General features: G+C 58.1%; 2 protein-coding genes across 2 annotated transcripts in view; both read left to right on the top strand.

The window, feature by feature from the left end:
* Window positions 1-9,160, top strand: part of VOLCADRAFT_103628 (uncharacterized protein) — a gene marked incomplete at its 5' end in the record, with an annotated part of 20,002 nt that extends 10,842 nt beyond the window's left edge. The window contains 8 exons of the mRNA XM_002947962.1: window positions 3,895-3,971; window positions 5,345-5,382; window positions 5,669-5,814; window positions 5,981-6,076; window positions 6,484-6,559; window positions 6,782-6,868; window positions 7,299-7,433; window positions 8,299-9,160. Coding sequence (XP_002948008.1) covers window positions 3,895-3,971; window positions 5,345-5,382; window positions 5,669-5,814; window positions 5,981-6,076; window positions 6,484-6,559; window positions 6,782-6,868; window positions 7,299-7,433; window positions 8,299-8,386 — 743 coding nt within the window. The 3' untranslated portion in view covers window positions 8,387-9,160. The remainder of the gene's footprint in view (window positions 1-3,894; window positions 3,972-5,344; window positions 5,383-5,668; window positions 5,815-5,980; window positions 6,077-6,483; window positions 6,560-6,781; window positions 6,869-7,298; window positions 7,434-8,298) is intronic.
* A 549-nt stretch (window positions 9,161-9,709) lies between these two features.
* On the top strand, window positions 9,710-18,720 carry VOLCADRAFT_88180 (uncharacterized protein; the record flags this gene model as incomplete). Its single annotated transcript, XM_002947961.1, has 13 exons — window positions 9,710-9,851; window positions 11,175-11,415; window positions 11,717-11,876; window positions 12,420-12,615; window positions 12,961-13,164; window positions 13,662-13,864; window positions 14,240-15,775; window positions 16,001-16,138; window positions 16,307-16,440; window positions 16,703-17,106; window positions 17,274-17,661; window positions 18,167-18,243; window positions 18,422-18,720. The coding sequence occupies 13 exons, from the start codon at window positions 9,710-9,712 to the stop codon at window positions 18,718-18,720; spliced, it is 4,122 nt and encodes a 1,373-aa protein (XP_002948007.1).
* Window positions 18,721-20,112: the final 1,392 nt, after the last annotated feature.

The raw sequence follows: 20,112 nt of genomic DNA, 5'->3' as shown, positions 1-20,112 counted from the left end.
GGAGAGGAGGGAGAGGAGGGAGAGGAGAGGGAGAGGGGAGGGAGAGGAGGGAGAGAGGAGGGAGAGGGGAGGGAGAGGGGAGGGAGAGGGGAGGGAGAGGGGAGGGAGAGGGGAGGGAGAGGGGAGGGAGAGGGGAGGGAGAGGGGAGGGAGAGGGGAGGGAGGGTTACAGTCGGATCGCGATGTGGTGTTGGATGTTGGATGCCGGTGCTGATACTGGTGCGGATGTGGCGTAATGCGGCCCCGCCGGGAAGCGTCTCCAGGGTTGTTGGTGCCCCGCCTCTGTGTGGCGGCTCTCTGTCCGCGGCTCTCTGTCTGCCGGCCTGAGTAGGTCGGCAAACAGCACGATGAGCACCAGGACAGACCTGTTGGCAATGTGCGCAATGCTGCCGCGAGATCTTACGACGTCGCGGCCCGTCGTATCATCTTGGAATGCACAGAGGGTGTCTTCGCCGTCCACTCACACCGTCTCCTGCTTACCCGAATACTTCACAGTATCGCCTCAGCACATCCTCCACGATCCTCTGTGCTCCAAGGTTCCCTTCCGTTCATTTGTTCCCGTGGTGATACCCCGGGAGTCTTGGGGGAGCCAAACTGCCTCACAGCGTCAACAGCTCAGCGTCCACTGCTAGCTCCTCTCCTCCTGTGTTATGGACCGGGAGTTCGTTGTGAGCGCCTACTGCTGCTCCACTGCTCTTTCCCAGGCTATCGCTGCGCATGCTGATTGTTGTTTATGGCTGTTGCTCACTCGGCCCCGCTCCCCGCTGCTTGCGGTCTGCTTGCGGTCTGCGGCACATACGACCAATCGCCGTTAGGACGTGGACATGCCCGAGCTCGGGCCGAAGCTTCCCAGCCACCACCACCACCACCATCAGGCGTCCGGGGGGAGCCATGGGAGGAAGCAAGGGCCTCGCTACGGCGCATCTGGCACAGCCAGCGGCAGCAGAGGTGGTGGTAGTGTCCGCTCATACCTCGCCAGTGGCGATCAGTCACGTAGTCGCGGCGGAGCTGGTTCAGCGCAGGGCAGGCAGGTATCTGGGTCGGCAGCGGCAACGGCAGCTGTCGCTCCCCTGCCTCCCAGTGGCCGCAACGTGACTGGGTTGGAGGTGGAGGAGGCGGAGTCACGGTCTGCCTCCGGGGTGGTACAACATCGGGGATCTGAGGTGTACAGGCAATTGCGGGTGCAGATTCCGAACAGCCCGAACTGATAGTGTAGGAGAGCAGCTCGAAGCGGGGAGTGGCGGGGGTGATGATGGTGTTGATGACGGCGACGGCAATGGGGAGGTGAAGTAGGCAGCGGAGGGCGTGCAAGGGGGCCCCTCCGGGTCGCAGTGTATGGTGATACCTCCTGCTTTGGTGCTCTGGAAAGAGGTGCGGGGTCGGTGAAGCGAGGGCGCCGGTGCATTGGTGAGCAGCGAGGAGCTGTGGCGACGAGGAGGGAGGGGGAGGGGGAGGGGGCTGCGCGGAGGGAGGCGGTGAGGGGCCGCCGCAGGGGCTCTCTTGAAGCCGCCGCCGAGCCGAAATGCGCCGCGGCTGGTTCTGTAGGTCGGTTGGTTGGTTGGTTGGCGATCTTGGCGTTGTGTATTTTAGTTCACTATCACTACATTTAGATTGGCCCCTGCGCAGGAGGGCCGATGCATGCATTGCAGCATGAATGCAGGTGATAGCTACGAGGCGAGAAGATATATCCGCGCGCTAGGCTGCATGCCTAAAGCTGCGTCCTGTTCCGTTATAGGTTGATGTGATGTGTGGCGGCCGTGTCGCGGTGTGGCTAGCAGTACTGCCGTATGTTCCTTGCAGTGGTCTTTCCCCATGTGGGTTGCGTCACGTAGGTTTTGTGCGATCTCTGTTTTGCAGTGCAGTGCAGTGCAGTGCAGTGCATCAGGTTAACACATGTTGATAGAGGTGCCTGGAGGAGGTGTGCTTGATGGCGTGCGACGATTCGGGTGTAGGGTAATCTTTTTTTGATAAGAGCGGAGCTTTTGGTAGTAAGGATTATAATTATTAAGATATAATTGGTGTTGGTAGGATTGTCTTCCCTTTCCTTTTCCTTAAGTATGTACTTAAAACGTGAGTACTTTAAATTAGTTCGGGGGACCCTAGAGGAAGGGCTGATCGCTGTTTGGGGTCCCTGTACTGCTGCGATAGTTTTTTCAAGCCCACACGCATGTTTGTTGTGTGGGATAGGATGTGATGTTAACAATGATGATTATCACCTTGTTTAATGTACAGTATTTTGTACCGTTACGTAGCCCGCCGTACTTCCAGAGAGCTGAAAACTTTGCTCGTAGATGCGCGTCTTGAGCATTGGATGATAACGAGAGCGCGATGTGAAGCAGTGTGTGCTCAAAGCTTTGTTTAGTGCAGCGGCCGAGCGGCCGAGCACAGGTCAGTCAGGTGTGCCTAGGTGGTAATGCTTCCGCAGGGATGTATCCTATTATATTCGAACGCAGGCTTGAAGGGGCGGGGCTTCTCATGAAGCTGCTAGAGCTGGTTAGCTGGCTGGCGGTGCGGGGGGAAGGAGTGGGATCCGGTGCTAGTTACAGCGGTGTGTGTTTATTGAGTTGTATAGCATGTATGGCATGGAGGGTCTGAGTGAGGGGGCAGGCGCATAGGCACCACCTGGTAGCAAGGACATGAAGTGTGGCCGGGTGGTCGTTGGAAAGCGGTTGTTGGTTCAGGTGAACTGATTCTGTCCGCCACCTCACAGGCTGTCTGGCTGTGTGGGTTGTGGCACCTCGTCGAGTTGGGGAACTCGGGGGCCGGTCAGTTAAGAGCCAGTCAGTCTCACCGAAGTCCGCAGTCAGTTGCAGTCAGTTAGTTAGTTAGCCAGCAGGCTCCCGGGGGGTTACATGCGGCGGTTGCAGGTGGCCAGTGCGCTGGCAAGCAGGCCGGGTTGATATGGCGTTGATACGTGTTCGCCAAGATCCCTGTCCCTCAGATCACCCCCTTGTTCTCATAATGTGTACTCCGGATGTGTAGTGGAGGTCCTCTTAGGTCTGCAGATGCACGGCGCCTAGTGCTGGAAGTTAGTTAGCTGTCGCTAGCTGCGGCAGGTGCAACTGCGCTCATGGCTAGAGAGGCGGTTGGCAGGCGGGCTGGTCGACCGGCTGGCTTAGCATGGAGCTTCCCAACTTAGAGGCCGGGCGGTGAGGGATGGTCGGGCAAATTGACTAGTAACACCAACATACATACAGGTGACTGGCAGAGATACAGTTTTTCCGTTCGGCTGCTGTTATGATGGTGTTTGGCCTGGTGATATGGTGTTACGAGCTCGAGCTCATAAGGCCTCTCAGTGCTGCTGTGCAAAGTTTACTGGGACGGTTGTTGTAGATGTGTTTTGTCAACTGAGCCGTACGACCCACAAAGCCGGAAAGGCTTGACGGACACTACGCTCGCTGTGGTCGTAGCTGAGCTAGCTGAAAGCTGCTAGGACCAGCAGACCACACGTACCTGAAGTGTGGCAGAGGCAAGTCACGCGGATACTTGCAAAGCTCCCAGAAACGTCGCAAACATTCCCACGGCATGTTGGTTGATGGCCCTTCAGAAGAAAGAATGGGAAAAAGGCAAGGTATCGATCCAAAACATTGCCTAACTACAGCCGATCAGATTATCCAATCCCCTGAGCGCTGTTACAACGAAAACAGCTGCACGCAGTATCCTCCTATTGCTTGAACTGTACACTCTGTCATTTGCATCCCAACAGCTTCCGCGGTGTTGCTCTTCAATTTTCCATGGCAAGCGATCCGTGGGTAACTGGGTTGGACCTCTAGTTCAGAAAACCTCCGAAGGCATTGAACCGCCTTTCCGGTACTGCCCGCAGCTGCTCAAGGATCGTGAGATCTGGATCCTGCGACTTGCTGTGACCGATGGGGACATGCCTCCCGGGCGACAGGGAATCTGGCGTGTGCGGAGTACCTGTCCCCTCGGAAGCAGAGCTGGGCGGACGCAGCCATGAGGGGACGGCTCCGCGTGAGGCGATGGAAGGGACCTCGCCACTAAGAGGCCCCGTGAGGAACCGCGTCTCCAGGCCGATGTGCCCGCTTCTGTTATATCCTGCATCCCTGCGGAGAGTACACAGCGGCCAGGACATGGACTTGTGTACGGCAAAGAGATGATGAACGTACTGCGCAAGCGCGATGTCACGGACTTGGGGCTGTCGGTGTGACGGCGACGTTATTAAGAGAGGACGAGGAGGTAACGTGCGCAGAAGAGAACTGACGATATGGGTATGGGCAAATGAAGTCCAACGATGTCCGATAATGCGCCAGGCGAGGCCACTTCGTTGTTGCTGAACAGGAGTAGATGTTTGTGAAGCGGAGGGGAGGCAGAAGAAGTGACACAACCACTTCTCGACTCGCTGGTGGAAGTATGCGGGAACTTTAGAATGCATCGTGCTTGTTTTCAGTCCTCCAAGGGTTTCCTGAAGACGCTAAGGCACAAATGGTTCATCCTATCAAACCTAGACATCGATGGGGCGCCTGGGGCCTCGAACAGGAACGACTTGGGTAATAGTGACCGCCTACACATATTTCTTGCACCATTTCACAGGCGAATGCTAGGTTAAGAGCTCTTCGTCGTCTCCTGTGAGGGCACACAAACCAAGGGCTGCTACAGCACAACTAAAAAACAACCACTCTCTCCCCTGAAGGCTCGGGCCGTCGCGCGTATATGCAACATAATGCGGCACTAGCTATTTATTTTGACAAATATAACCTAATGGTTATTGCCCCACAAGACTTAGATCCGTAACTTTGTGACTTTGCACAATATGAGTGCCACGAAAGAGCTTCTCGACATCGCTGCATCGAACGTGCCTTTTTTGTTACCAACCTTTGGGTGAGGATGCTAGTTTCCATGAGAGCGTTTGTAGGTTTTGAGCGCAAGCCTTTCGTCGTTTCGTGGCGCAGATACGCTGCGATATGGCTGCTCTTGCGCTTCGTTTTCTACGCTATTTTGCGAGCCTACTGGAGAACAAAGCCCGGCGGCAAGGGGATAAAGGACCTTGGGTGCGTGACCCGGTTGGAATGCTGCTGAGCACCGGTAGCTTAATGATTCGTTATGGCCGGGAATTCTCTACAGACTTCAAGAAAAGGTCCTTGAGGAGTCCTTTGCCATCCTTGGCGCCGTGGTAAGAAAGCCCTTCGCCATCGAGCAGCACATCTGCGCGCCGCTGACTGGCATCCCCTGGCATCCCCTGGCATCCCCTTTTTACCCCTCATGCGGCACGCCAACAGAAGTACCCACAGATATCGACATGTCAGCTCTGCCTTAGCATCTCCTAACGCCCGGCTCTCCTCTTTCCCGGCTTCGTTCCTTCCGTGACCCCCAACCCCCGTCTTAAGGTTGCGTGTGCTCTGGGCATCCAAGCCTTCCAGCAAAGGTACATGGCGCGAGGCAAACAACCCGGGAGTCGATGTCGCACGGATAATGGCAAGATGCTCCTTGGGGTTTTCTGTACACTTTCATTGTGCGCCCACCGTCGGCCAGGGTTGCATGTGTGGTGCAACTCACCAAGTCCGTAGGCAAGGCAACATCCAACCAGAACGCACGGGTTATGCATGAACCTGTGCCTATATGCCAGGAACGTACTAGAACTCTTTGCGCCTCGGCCCCACGCGCATTCCTCCTCATGGCCTCTTATGCCGCTCCCTCCCGCACGCTGACAGCGACCAAGGCGGCTGCGGCCTGTGGAACACGCTTGGATGCTTTGCCGGGTGGCCTAATGCCACGGGTCACCGACATAGCTCTATAAGTCTGTACCACAATGTCGAGCTGGGTTGGTACCTGCATTACCTCCTAAAGCACTCCCTGGGTGCGTCTGTGGGGTGTGGGTCTTCTGGAAGGTTTTGTGACGGTCCGAATGTGGACATGCGCGTTTGGACAGCAGGTCACCTTAAAAGCGCGTCACCGTGAGAAGAGCCTTCTGGTTACGAAGAGGACTTGTTGCCAGCCATTCCCACTCTTTCCTGTCTGCGCAGGTATTGGCATGCAGGACAACCTCCAGATGCACTTGCACCATGCCTCAACCATCTCACTGCTGCTCATCAGCTTCACACTCAACCTGTACCGCTCAGGTACGGACTTCCCTCAGTTGGGGAGTTGGTTAAATACGTTGGTTAAATACGACTGCACAGGAGCTAGCGGGACGCACACACACACACACATGCGTGCGCGGGCGCAGACACATGTTCACAATATGCACACGGACAGGGTGGCGACCTGTGTTGAGGAATTAAACCAGCCCCAACAGCCCCAACAGCGCGAGGATCAGCGTCGGCTCGTTAGCTGTACCTAACGCCATGTTACCTTCCGAAGCATTTGGGGCTGTTGGAGCTTGTGTGTGCCGTGTTGCGTTGTGCTTTGTGGATGACATCGAACCCGGTCTATCATGAAGGGGCGTGTCAGTGCAGGTGTTCCTGTCCTCATTGCGTAACCGCATTGACCACAACCCGTGATGTTCTGCGGTTACTGTGCCATCCAGGCGTGCTGGTGCTGTGCCTCCTCAACCTGTCGAACCCCTTCCTTCACGTGGCCAAGGCGCTGCATTACCTGGAGGCGTGAGTGGCGGGGAGACACAGAAGCAGCGCGGGAGGGAGTGGGGAGGAGAAAAAGGGAGGGCGGCAGGAGAAGCTGTGATAGACGGTATCCTTACCTTTCCAACTGTTAACAATACATGATAATCCACGTAATGCCTTAACACACACATTCTCGCGTTCTCTCTTTTTCCATCCCTGCCTCCCTCGCACCTCTACTGTCCTCCTCGTTGTCTATTTCCACAGATCTGCTGACACGGTGACGTTCCTGCTGTTCGCGGTCGTGTTCTTCTTCTCGCGAGTTGTGGCCTACCCGGCAGTGGTGCTCAGGGCGTGAGTGAAGGGCGGGAAGGGGGTGCCCTCAGGGGCATGGGGTGCAGTTCGGGGTCCAAGGCGGACAGGAATGTAGGGATTAATGTGGGATGTTGTTTGTTGTTGAACGTTGTGCTTCGTTAGCGATGTGGCCCCGAGTCTGTTTTGGGATCCAAAAGGTGATGGGGGATGCTGCGGGGCACAGATACGTTTGCTTAACATTGAGCTGGCAACGGAACGGTAATGCAGCCGCGCTTTTCTGCTGTTCCGGGTTGCGTTTTTGCTGTCAGGGAGATGTCATCCAGCCAGGCTGGGTTTGCTGTTGCTGTTGGGATGGCTCTAATCCGGTTGTTGAAACAAGTTGTTGATTGCTGTAATTGCCATTGGCACTGGCTACCACCGTCATCCCATTGGAACCCACCCCGCCTCTTCCCACCACCTTCCTCGGCAGTACGCTGCTGGAGAGCTGGCAGGTACACCCGCCCTTCCTGGACCCGAACCAGCACCTGCCCGTGTACCTGGCGGCAAATGCGCTGCTGCTGTTGCTCATGGTGATGCAGCTGCAGTGGTTTGCGGGCATCGTCAGGTGGGTGGAGGACGCGGAGGTAAAAGCACAGGGCGGTGGGGGCGAAATCAGGGGTGTGTCGAAAACCAGTGGGTGTGGTTGGGTGGTGGATGTGTGGATGGATTCACATGGCGCCATGAAAAGATGAATGCGGTGTCGGATGTGGTATCAATACGTGTATCGTGTTGGATCGTTTATGAGCTTACTGTTCTGGAGTGTCCTGGGTACGTACATGGGGGTTCCCCCAATGTAAGACCTGGCGTCCTGTGTATGCTCTGTATGATTATACCGCCTGTGCGTGCGATTACCGTAATGTGTTACATGTTTGACTCGGCGAATTTAAAACTTTTTCACCGATTGGTAATGTTTTAGTGACCAAGTGGTTACTGTGGGTAAGGTGGTTACTTGGTAACCACCTTACAAAAGTGTTTCCCCAACGAGTGAACGCTGAACAGGAGGAGCCCACTAGAACCATGCATCCGAAGATTCAACTTCGAGTCTTATGTACGGCAACGTGTTCCCGAGCCGAGCTCGCTGAAGCATCACTGCTCCCATCCAAGCGTCAAAAACATGTTTAGGTGGTCACTACCACTGCGGGGTCTGTGGCCCAATTTCCTGGCGGTCACCTGGTTACTGGCAGATTACACAAAACATTTCCTAGTGACCATCTTCCGGAAGGGAATTATTTTCTCGGTAACCACATGGTCACTAGTAACCACTTTTAAAAGCACTGGTGCCAAACCAGTGCTTTTTTTTATTCACTGTTAATGATGACCTTGCTGCTCCAACCTCTTTACCTCACCACCCACCATTGGTAACAGTGGGGAGCACCCGGAGAGCATTCCGGCGCCAATTTCTTTATTTCTTCCCCTCGCACACTCAACAGGCTGCTTACCAAGGCCCTGACCTCCTCCAAAGAAGAGTTCAAGGAGGAGGGCAAGGCGCACGACTACGCCAAGACCAAGCACGAGTGAACTCGGTCCAGTTCACGGCGGCCCATAGAATGCAGCCGGGAAGAGGGAGAGCCGCAATGACCATCTGGGTCAGGGAGATGTCATGTTGTTGGGTTTCGGCCTTCGCCCAAAACATTGATTATTCAAGAACCCTGCAGGATAGGATGGCTGGAAAGGGGGCCACCGTCTTGGAGGGGGTGGAAGAGAGCTCGAGGGGGGAGGGCTGATGGGAGGGTGCAGGGTCCAGCCGTGGGGCAGAGCCATACACTGGCAATGCAACGCGAAGCGAGTGAGCGAGCGAGCGAGAAACTGCACAGGAACTGATCCAGCACTTGCACGTATATGTGCGTGAGGAGGGGGAAATGTATGTGTGTGTGTGTGTGAAGGGAAGGCGTAGCGCGACGATTTACAGTCCATTGCGGCGGTGCAACTGACCGTTTTAAGGCGAAGCACCGCGTATAGGAGAGCACATCAAAAGTAGTATTGATGGGCGGAATTTTCCTGTTCTAGTCATGTGATTGTGCAGCTTTTTGAGACTGACTGTAAGAGCCGTAGCGAGAAGTCGAAATCATTCCTCGTTTGGGGTTTTGCACGCATTGACATGACGGCAAATGCGCATATACACGCCGACTGGCACACCTCTAAAATACAACTTTATGATTCCATGCTATTTTTTTGGATGTCGCTGGATTGCTGCAGGCTTATCTCATTGCGTGTCAAAGGCGCCCAGGAACTTGTATATCCGGAACTGTCCGAAGTCCAAAACTTGGGATGCTATGAAAATGGTGCGAGTTCAGAACGTGACATCGTGTATGCCACCTCCCCCTTGGTCGGTCTGCATCAAGGCTGTCCCCATTTCATAGGCTAGGGCGCGGAGCCCTTCAGCAGCGGCGTCTCGGGCGCCAGAAGTGGGTGCTGAGTGGGTGACAGGCCGGGCAACACAACTTGAAATCTTCATCGCTGCCGCCTTATCGCTGAAAGCGCTACCCATGCACAATGCATGACGGCCTTCCTGACCACTTCGGCGATTGTGATGGCTCTCTGTGTGTTTTGTATGTATGTTTGTACGTTTGTCCGTCCGTGTGCTTTGTTGTTCACCCGCAAACAACAAAGCACGTCCGTGTTCGCCGTCCATTCTTGCTTGTTTAGGAGCTCAAGCGCCTAGTGGAAAAGAAAACACCCTCGGTTTCGCACCGGACGCTAATCGTCTTGCTGTATGCCAGCTTCGTAGCTTCGTAGGGGGGATTTAAGAATTAATCATAATATGTTGCGTTACCTTGGTAAGGAATTGAATGGTGTGGCGCGCCGGAAAGCATTGCCCGTTGCTGAGTGTCACTGTCCCACATGTCTTACGCTGCTGACCTGCTTGGGCGAAGGGGGGGAGAGGGCGTGTGGCACCATCAGGCTGTGGGTGACCCCTGCAAGGAGGTGCAGCAGAGATACGAGAGGTGCTTGTTCGCAAACAGCGAAAAAGGTAGCGATAATGGTGGGGGTGGTTGCAGGGCCGGGCCGGTGGGGTGCCGGTGGTAGGTAATGATGCTGGTGGTGGTAGTGGGGGCGGGCCTTGCGATGAGCGCCCGGGGCGCCTCCCGGGACTTCTTGTGCTCAATCCAGCAGCCCCATCCGCGTGGTCGAGGGCCGCGGGGCGACAACGGACTTGGACGACGGACTGGCAGCCTGACGATGCCGCGGTTCCAAGGCGCTTGGATGGGGCCACGGCACTTCTGGAGTCGGCCGCGGCTGCGGCTGCGATAGAATGAATTGTAAATGGTAGGGAATCATTGGCGGCACGCTCTCTGGATTGAGTTCCTCCAGCGAGGTTCTCCCAATACAATAATTATAAAAGTTTTATTCCATTGAGATACGGATACTGACCCCTGGGTCGCGACAATTATGACGCACTATCATCGGCCTTAGGTTGCTCATGTGGAACCCCGCTACTATAGCCCACATATACAAAACACATACAGTGGACCGATCGGGGTCCACTGCAACAATCGCATTTTTCTATAGCTACGAAGTATCAAACATGAAGGTTGAAATGCCCTGCATGCTTCTGTACGGCATGACTCTTAGACTTATGGCATGGTCGTTAGGAAGGGAGCTTTGAACTCTGTGCGGACAGTCCCTGGAACAGTCTTTGTGGTGATGGATGATCAGTCTGTAGATCACGCCAAGATAGCATGTCGAGCATGGACTTAAACTGTTCTGGGAAAGAGGCATGCTGCCTCTGATGAAGTCAGCCTCCTGCGAGCCAGCTTACCCTCGCTCATCATACCAGCCCTCCTCCCAGGCCTGCCCATGCTCTTAATTCATGCCGTGGCGATCCAGGCTTCTTTTCCTCCGTCATTTCTCCTTTAGCCTTAGATAGCTTTATGTTCCTTTCATTTCAAATTCCATAGCGTTTCTGTCGATTTACACCAAAAGTAATCCTTTTAGTTTCCTTCGATTTCGCTTGGATAGAGCTGCGACTGGCTTGGGGTTGGGCATCGTGCCCTCCTCCTTGCTATGAGCCCAGACTCTTGCGCAGACTTTAGCATGATAGCAAGTCAAAATCCATCCGCTACTCCGTCCCCCTTCGCGACCCAAGCCAACTCCGATGAAACGGCCGCTGCAAGTTGTTTATTAACCCCCCGCTATGGATCTGCCAACAGCGACCAGGAGGATGTATGGCGAAAGGCCAGCCTGTCAGCACAACAGCGACCTGCAAGCGAAAGCGACATCCCAACCCCTCAGCTTAGTACCGGCAGCGCCCTTGCCCCCGCGAGCAGCACTGACGTCACCACCGTCTCCCCAAGTCTGCCGCCAGCGATGACGTCAGCAAGCATTGGCAGTTCTATTGCGGCGGGTGCCGCGGCGATCCCAACAACAGCGTCGCTGGCGGTGCTGGTCGATCTGGGCAACCACGCAGCGGGAATGGCAACCGGGGCGGCGCCACCGCAGCCGACAGCCGCAGCCGACAGTCTCAAGCCCATGTTTCACGTGATGCCCGTCAGCGGTTGGGGCTCCGACCCCAACGGACCCATCTTCTACAAGGGCCGATACCACCTGTGAGCGCAGTGAACGGGGGAGGTGGGAAGGGAGTGCATGAGGTGGACGGCAGGGATCGGCGCGGGAGGGACAGGCACATACAGAAGATATTGGCCTGACCACCAGAGCCATCGGTAGGAAGTCCCGGAGAGACAGTGGATACTATAGCTACAGAAGCAAGGGCGGTGACAGTGATGACAGTGATTATAGTAATTTTGTTGTTGTGAGGGGCTCCATCCATAGTATCACCAACGAAGCCACTACCCTCCCCAGCGCAAGGACATCCTGTCTGGCCTGCCTCGCGCCCGTGTTGTCGCACAGGTTTTACCAGGCGCGCCCGGGTACGTGCCAGTGGTACTGGGGCATGTGTTGGGATCACGTGGTGTCGTACGATCTGGCGCACTGGGAGCGACTGCCCATGGCGCTGGTCCCCACTCCAGGGGGGATTGACGCGGACGGTTGCTTCTCAGGATCCATCCAGGTGCGTGCAGAGCTGCGGGAATCAGTGAGGGAATTATTGGCGATTGGGAAAATGAGCGTGAGTATGACTGATAAGTGAGGCCTCAGCGGCGGAATGTGTCCGTGTCAGTGACCCGTGGGTCGTTTTAAGCTTCCCTATTCCTCACCCCCTCTCTGATGTATCCTTTCCCGTGCTGCATTCGAATTCGTAATAGCTTGGCTGTACGGCCTAAGCTTGTAGCTGGTGGCTGTACAGTCTAAGTGACGTCAGTACGCGTGTGTGCGCTAGGCATCGTCGGAATTGCGTGAACCACCCAGTCCGTCGGGGCCCGGCGCTCCCCCCACCCACATCCCCCACATCCCCCACATTTTAGTCTTGGCGGCTAGGTAGGTCGTTTTCCGCTCTCGCCGTCATGACTACTAACATCACCGCGAGGACTCCTCCTTCACAAGCCGCGACTGGTTCACAAGCTATTGCTTCCTTTCTTCTGGCGTATCTGTCTATCCTCCTTGGCATCAGCTTTCCTCGTTCGTGGTTCGTCTTCCCTTATACCCCCCGGTGCAGGTTGAGCCCCAGTCCGGCATCCCCGTGTGCTTCTACACCGCCGCCCGGCTGCGCACAAATAGAGAGGTGGCCCTGCCACACCCGCCGCCCAGCCATGACATGGGCCTCAAGCACATCGAGACGCAGTGCTGTGCCATCTGCGATCCCGGTATGAGCGTATGCGATGCGGCGTGGGGTGAAGAAGCCGCGTGCGGTCGTGCGTGCGCGCGGAGAAGGAACCTTTCAAAGTCAATGCCATAGAGAGTGAAGCAGGAAGACCTGGCTGGATGTTTGTATCCAGAAGTGTTGTGGGTTGGGAGTTAAGATTCCGCCGAGACCGCGGCAGGCTGGTACACATTTCGAGATCAGGCCCTGTATGGTCCTGCTTTGAGTTGTTGATCGCCTTGAAGTGCCTAAAAAGGAGGGGCAGGTGGGCATTGACCTGCCCACTTAAGCTTAGCACAAGCTACCTGTTCCCTTTCTGCGCCTAAAACCGTCCCACGCGGGCACGGACTCGACCTCTTATCTCCCTTTTCGCTCAATGCGAACATTATTGATTCAGACGACGAGTTGCTGGTCAAGTGGCGCAAGGTACCGATGCCGCTGATGGAGCTGCCCCACACGGGCCAGCTCACCGCCTGGCGCGACCCGTGGTTCGTGGAGCAGGGCGATGGGCGCGGACGCGAGTGGACGATGCTTATCGGCAGCGGGCTCAAGGATGGCGGCGGTACGGCACTGGTGTACCGTACACAGGACATCACACGGGGTGAGACAATCCGTCGGACGCACTGGCGCGCTGGCGTGCTGTGGCGCAGGGGCCCTTGCCATGCAATACGACGCCGAATCGTTTCCTGATTTGGAAAGGTGGTTTTTTATGTCTCAACCAGTGTTCATTACGAGGTTAGAGACAAATCATAAGCATATAAGTTGGGAAATGATCTCTTCGTGCCATACTGGAGAGGAAGCCTATGTAACCGTGCGGCCTATGCCCTCGCTCAGTGAACGCGCCCTCTTAATAGAATCATCTGACTTGTTTCCTCACTAGAGACGTATGGCAACCAATCGGTTTCATCTGCCATCCCTGTCCGTCCCAACGAGAGGCCTTCCGCTGCTCGCTGGACGCCCTTCCTGGTTTGAATCTCGTGGGCCAGTCAGGCGTGGCTAGCCGGGTTCGATCACGGAGAGGTGAACAACCTGGTTCTGCGTCTGCTGTTGCTGTTGCTGCGCCCTGTCCGCCGGTCCTGTCCCCGGCCTCGCCCGCAGGTTGGCGCTTCGTGGGCCACCTGTGCAGCTGGCCTGATCCCGGTACCGGCATCTGTTGGGAGTGCCCCTTCCTCGTGCAGCTGCAGCCTCTGCCGCTGTGCGCCCACGTGCTCCCCACAACGGACCTGGCGGCGCTCATGGAGGCGGAGGGGGATGGGGAGGGGGAAGACGTGGTCGAGCAGACTGCGGAGGAGGCGAAGATGGTCAGGACACGTACTGCTGTACGACGTGGCGCTGCGGACACGTCGCCCTGGGTACCGTTACTCCGGCAGTCGCCGGACGCTGCGGCGTCAGTACCTTTGGCGGAGGAGTTGGCGGTATCGACAGCGGCAGCGGCCGCGGCGGCGGCGGCGGCGGCGGCCGCAGATGGTGTTGGCGGCAGCTCAGTGTTAGACAGCGGAGTCGGCGGCGGCGGCGGCGGCGGAAGCTGCTGCTGCGCGCCTGAGTGCGTAATTGCGAGCTATACGACGACTAGTTCGACACTCAGCGGGACAAGGACATCTCTGGACGACGACGACGGCGACGACGGTGACGCGGCCCTGAGCACGGATGACGCAGCCGTCCCCGACAGCGTCGAGATCGCTGGCGGCGGCTACGACCGAAGCAAGGAGCTCGATGACGCGAACGGCGGCTACGATACCTACGGTGATTATCAGCGCGATGACAATGAAGGTCGCCGAGTAGGCAGCGTCGCCAGCGCGGAGGGTGTGGAGGCGGTGGCGGGGCCGATGCCAGGTCCCAGGCTGCTCGTGAGCTCGTCGTCGGCGTCAGCGCTGACAGCTGACAGCGGCAGAGTGCTGGCGGTTGGCCTTGTCGATACGCTGCTCCATGTTGTTACATCGGCCGCCGGACCCGCGGTGACAAGCGGCGGTGCCGGCGGCAACGCGTTCGCCGACGGCCTTGGCCCGGCATCACTACTGCCGAGCATCGGCACATTAGCCCCCAGGGCGGCCTCAGCCGATGGTAACGGCGGCGGCGGCATTGACATTAGCATCACCGCAGCTGCCGCCGCGCCGTCGGGCGACGGCGCCGCTGGCGCTGCCGACGTGTCTACTGTGACGATCACGGTCACACGCGCTGCCGGCCACACGGGCGAAACTGAAGGCGTCAGCGGGGCTGCTGCCGTTGTTGCCACCGCTGCTAGTACCGCCGCAGCGGCGGCGGCCGTCGCCGGCGTCAACGGTGTCGGCAGTATTACGACAGCGACAGCCACCGTGCAAGATGGCGGCGAAGGTGCAAAGTCAGCGTCCGCTGTAATTCAGTTCACCGTTGCGCCGATGACCGCCGCAAGCAGTTTAGATGCTGTCGTACCAGCGGCTGCGGTACCGCGTAGGTCCGTCAGCTCACTCGATGCCGCACGGACCACCCAGCCGCCACAGCCGTCTTCCGTACCCGCCGCAGTCCCCGCCGCTACTGCCGACGAAGGGATTGCTGCAGCCGCACCAGGCCAGGCTCCGATTGTACGAAGCTGCTGCCTGACGAGCTCCACGCTCACCGCGTCCGCCACCGTACCCGCCGCCGCCGCCGCTGACCGTGCCGTACTTCAGGACCTGCACACCATGGTCACGCAGGTCATGGAGGCGCGTCGGGCCCGGGCCCGGGCGGACGCCGAGGCGGCGGCAGCAGCAGCGGCGGCGGCGGAGGAGGATGCGTCGCTCAGGGGCGACAGCGGCGGTGCCGTGGGCTCCGAGACCACGAGCGGCGGCAAACTGAGCTACAGCCCTGGCGTGATGGGCCACTCGGCGGTTCCGGAGCCTGATACGGAAGTGGAGCCGCTGCCAGCGCCCGTCACCATGCGCTACCATAAGGCCCAGCCGCTGCTGCCCGCGGGTGTGCCATACTCGGCCGCCGTCGTCGCCGCCAGCTGCCTGCCGCTGCACGGCGACGTGGACTCCGCCAGCGGTCACGCGCACGCGCCGTCGCTGCTTCCAGATCGGCGCTGGTTCTTCTGCTGCGCGCCCGACGCTTGCACGTACTCAATTATTTACTGGATCGGCGAATATGACAGTACGACGGCCAAGTACGACATGAAGGGCGCGGAGGCAGGCGGCCGGCCGCGTAAGCTGGATTTGGGCAACGTGCTTTACGCGCCCACCTGCTTCAAAGATCCTCAGGTATTTATGAAAGAGATCACCAAGGGAAGCTCCTTTTGGGAAATTCTGTGAGTAACTGTGGATATAGATTTTGTAAATTATGTGGAAAAAGTATGGAAGCGTATACCGGCTTTTTGTTTTCATGTAAATGATCATTAGAATTTACGCAAAGGGCGGTACCAGCTGCAGCTGCTTTCTCGTTCACCTCCTCACTCCGTTACTCCGCCCGCATCCGCCGCATACCAGGGCCGGCACATCCTGTGGGGCTACATGAAGGAGCTTCGAAATGTCCCTGCGCCGCCCTGCCTCTGCAACAAGTACAGCTACGCTGGTTGTGTTTCCCTCCCGCGGGCCTTATACCTGCGAGGGGATAAGCTGTTCCAGGTGGGTGGGCTGCAGCGGCATGTGGAGTGGTGCCGCACCCAGCCCGCCTCGGCCTACCCCCGCCCTCCCTCCCTCCCTGCCTTCCCTCCCTAGGGATTAGGACCCCCCCCTTACACCGCACCCCGCTCACACCGCACCCCCTGCCGCGCTGTCCCCCGCGCCCGACAGCTCCCCCTTCCCGAGCTGACGGCTCTCCGCAGTGACGTGGCAGTTCACTTCAGCCGGGTGTCGCTGACCCACGGGTCACCCTGGCGGCTGATGGGGCTGCGGGGGCTGCACCTGGACCTAGAGATGGCGATCAGGTGGGGGAGCGGGAGGGGTGCGAGTGCCAGGAGGAGCGGGAGCGGGGGGGACAAGAGGTGACGTAAGGCCCTGGCCCGGAGGATGGAGGGTGGGGGGTGGAGGGCGGGCGGGGGAAGGGACCGGAGCGCCTGTGTACTCTTATAGCCCGGTCTAGCTCCGGAACCAGGGGGCGGAATTGCCAACTACATACCCCTCCTCGCTTGTCAGCGCCGTCCCCGCTAACTTCCCCAACCTCCATCTCTTCCCTGTCACCCAATCCAGTCCCGGTACGGCGCACCGTACGGTAGTACTGCTTCGCAGCTGGCGTCCCAGGGGTCGTGGCGCTGCCGCCCTAGTGTACGACTGGACGAGCCGCCGGCTGTATGTCGTGTTCGAGGCGATGCACCCCAGCCGCCAGGCGCTGTGGTGCGGGGAACACCCCCCCGCAGGCGCCTCCACGGCCTCCGCCATGACGCCACCGACGCCGATGGCGATGCAGCCACCTCACGAGCCGTGGCGTGAGGGAGCCAAGTCCTCCTCCTCCCCCCCTTCCGCGGAGGCCGCTGTTCCCGGAGGCGGAGGAGGCAGAGGAGGAAACACCAGCATCAGCACCAGCACCACCACGAACAGCAACAGCAAGGGGGGCAACGATGGGAGCAGCAGTGACGAGGCGGCCACCTTGGGCGGTAAGCAGCAAGGGGAGAGCATAAAGTTTATCCTACCCCAATCAGTGCTATTAATATCGTTTTTTAGCGCATCCTTTGGATGTCCCTAATGCCGTACTTAGGCTGTACTGCACACTACATTACCGCATGGCGCCGACCCTGTGTTTTTGTTTTGTTGTTGTCAGCAGGCGCTACGTACGGCTGGCCCTCAGTGGAGACCGGGCTGCTGCCCGCGGAGATGGCGCCGGACGTTAGCAGCAGCGAAGACGTTGGCAGTAGCAGCGGCGGCGATGGCTGCTTCGTTGGGGACAGTGCCGGCGGGGCGACCACCATGTCACTATTGCCGCGAAGGAGCGGCAGTAGCAGCAGCAGCGGCCACCTGCAAGCTGAGGCGGCTGCGGGTGTGGGTGGGGTGGGGCCCTCAAGGCCTGACGGCGGCCTTGCCAGTGCCCGCATTGCCGCCGCTGCCGCCGCCGCCGGCGGGGTTGGCGGAGGCAGCGAAGGAGGCGGCAATGCCGATGGTCCTGAGTTGGACGAGCTGGACGAGGAGGAGAACGAGCATTTTGACGTCATCAGGTCAGTGATCAGTTGGCGGTTAGCGGTTTCCTGAAGGCGCGGACGGCAGAGCGGAGGAGGAAACAAAGTTGCGTTTTGTGGAATATGTTGCTGCTGTGTGAGTGATAGTGATGGTGGTGGTGGTGGTAGTGGTGGTGGTGGTGGTGTTCTTGAACTGTCACATTTGAAAAAACGGAGCCATTCACCGGTCGCCGACCTGGGGTGAGAGCTTGGAAACCATCCATTCACCCACCTTCCCAGCACTTGTGTGGTCTTCTCGCTTTAAAGAAGAGGCGGAGGAGCAGGAGCAGGAGCAGGAGCAGCACTTTGGCCAGCGACTCGGTCAGTCCGCCGACCCGCCACTCGCACCCTAGACAACCCACATAACATGCCACACCTCCCTCAACAATAACTGCCCATATGCGACTAACTGCTGCCTCCTATACCGCGTGGCAGCTATTAACACCCAACCTAACCCAATCTTCACCCTCCCTCGCCCTCACCCTCGACCCCGACTCCCCCGCAGGGACCCTGACTTCATTCCCGACCCCGACATGAACCCCCTGGTGGAGGACTGGATACGGATGAAGCGGGACGAGGCGGGTGGGTGGCTGGGTGGCTGGGCGGGGCTCTGGGGCCGATGTGGGTGACGTGTGTGGTAACCGCGGGGCGTTACGCGGCACGGGTAAATGTAAAGGCGGCGTTGTGGGTCGTGTCGTGTCACCCGTCCTACCTCCTCCCTCCCCTGGCGGGCCCCCGTCCCGGTCCGGTTTCTGTCCAGGCGGCGACTTGGACCTTCCCCCCGGCTCCCCCTTGCGGCTGCGTGTGTTTCTGGACGCGTCCTGCCTGGAGGTGTTCACCGGCAGCGGGCAGGTGCTCACAACCCGGGTGTATCGGGGACATGCGCCACACGTTAAGCAGCCTGACCACCACCGCCAACCACCCGACCAGCAGCAGCACGCTGACCCCGGTATCGAGGTGTGGAGTGTGGGGGGCAGCTGCAGCCTGGACGACCTGCACGCCTACGAGATGGACACAGCCTGGCTCAGGGAGGGGGACGCGCCGCGTCAGGATACTTAGTACGGCACCAACGGAAGCGGTAAACACCGCTATTTCCGTCGTCGCATTGATTGGGTTGATGCACGGGCATGTGTAGAGTCCAGTACGTGCGGCAGTACGTACGGAGCTCCGCGCGGGATGAGCAAGGTTGTGGTGCCCATGACGGCGTGCCCATGTCCATCTCCATGACGGCGTTGGGTGCGCGGTGCGGCAAGAGTTGCGGTTGGTTGGTAAAATACTTGTTGGCGGCCATTGCGCTGTGGTTGGTAGCAGCGACGGCGTGGCGATTTACACGCACAAATACACACAGAGACATCTACGTATATGCATATACACACGCAATATGTATATGTATATATAAACACACAATGTACAGCCAGTGCGTGGCGCCGGGGCCCGGGGGCCAGGGGGACCGGGGACGGTTTAGGGTGCTAGGGACTATCCATGGTCCTCTGGGTGTACGATTTGCATTTGTTGTACGTACACAGACGCGTCCAACAGTGTTATTACGATTCGTGGTCTTCGAAATCTGACCTATAGCCTGACCAAGCAAACCATTTACCGCAGCGGTAGCAGCGTAGCTGCTGCTGCTGCTGCTGCTGCAACAGCTTTGCTGCATTTGCAGGAGAGATGGATTATCGAGCGGCGCGGCGTCGTGGCCATCATCAAGCGGGGTTTCCTCTGAAGGCATGAGCACCGGGCTACACAACAGGAAGCGTATGAGTATGCGGCGCACATTAAGCGCCTTTTTTCCATTTTACATCGTCCACGCGTGCTGCTTCTGCTGCTGCTATCGCTGCTAAATTCTTCAGCTAGCACTCCTTCTCAACATTACCTTTCATTCAGTATTAGCAGCCGGAATGCGGTCCGAGATGAGGGGAGCAATGGAGGTGCGCGGATGATGAGCGCCGGATGAGAGAGGGTGATGGAGAAATTCTCACGAGGGGCAGAGCGGGTGAGTGTGATGAGGGTGGCTTCTGCCAACCGCCAACCAAGGGAACCATTCTTGGCGGCTCCCAGGAGGGTATGTAAGGCGGCGATGCAAATCGTTGATGTCAATCTATTGGTGCTTTCCCCGTTGGAAAATTGAATGAAAGTGCGTTGAAGAGGTTGAAGAGTTGGGAAGGGTGCAGTTCGCCCTGGCTAGCCTGGGTTTCACAAGCAGAGAGCAGGGGGTGATTTTTGTGTACGCGAGTACAGCGGCCGCAGTAGCTGTAGAGGCAAACCGTGTTTGCGCGGCCTGAACCCCTGTGTGTGTATATGTATGTATGTGTGCATCGTCTGCTGTCGAGTACAGCTTCGCTTGTCCGCGCTTTCCATTGTCCTTTCAGCTGCACAGGAGTGCCCATTGCGGGCTGCTCGTGGCATATACTCATTTAAGGACACGGCGTGTGGTGATGGGAGGAAGGGAAA

Source organism: Volvox carteri (genome assembly GCF_000143455.1).
Source record: "Volvox carteri f. nagariensis unplaced genomic scaffold VOLCAscaffold_8, whole genome shotgun sequence".
Classification (NCBI taxonomy): Eukaryota; Viridiplantae; Chlorophyta; class Chlorophyceae; order Chlamydomonadales; family Volvocaceae; genus Volvox; species Volvox carteri.
The sequence above is the reverse complement of the archived record's forward strand: the minus strand, read 5'-3'. Positions and strand labels throughout refer to the sequence as shown.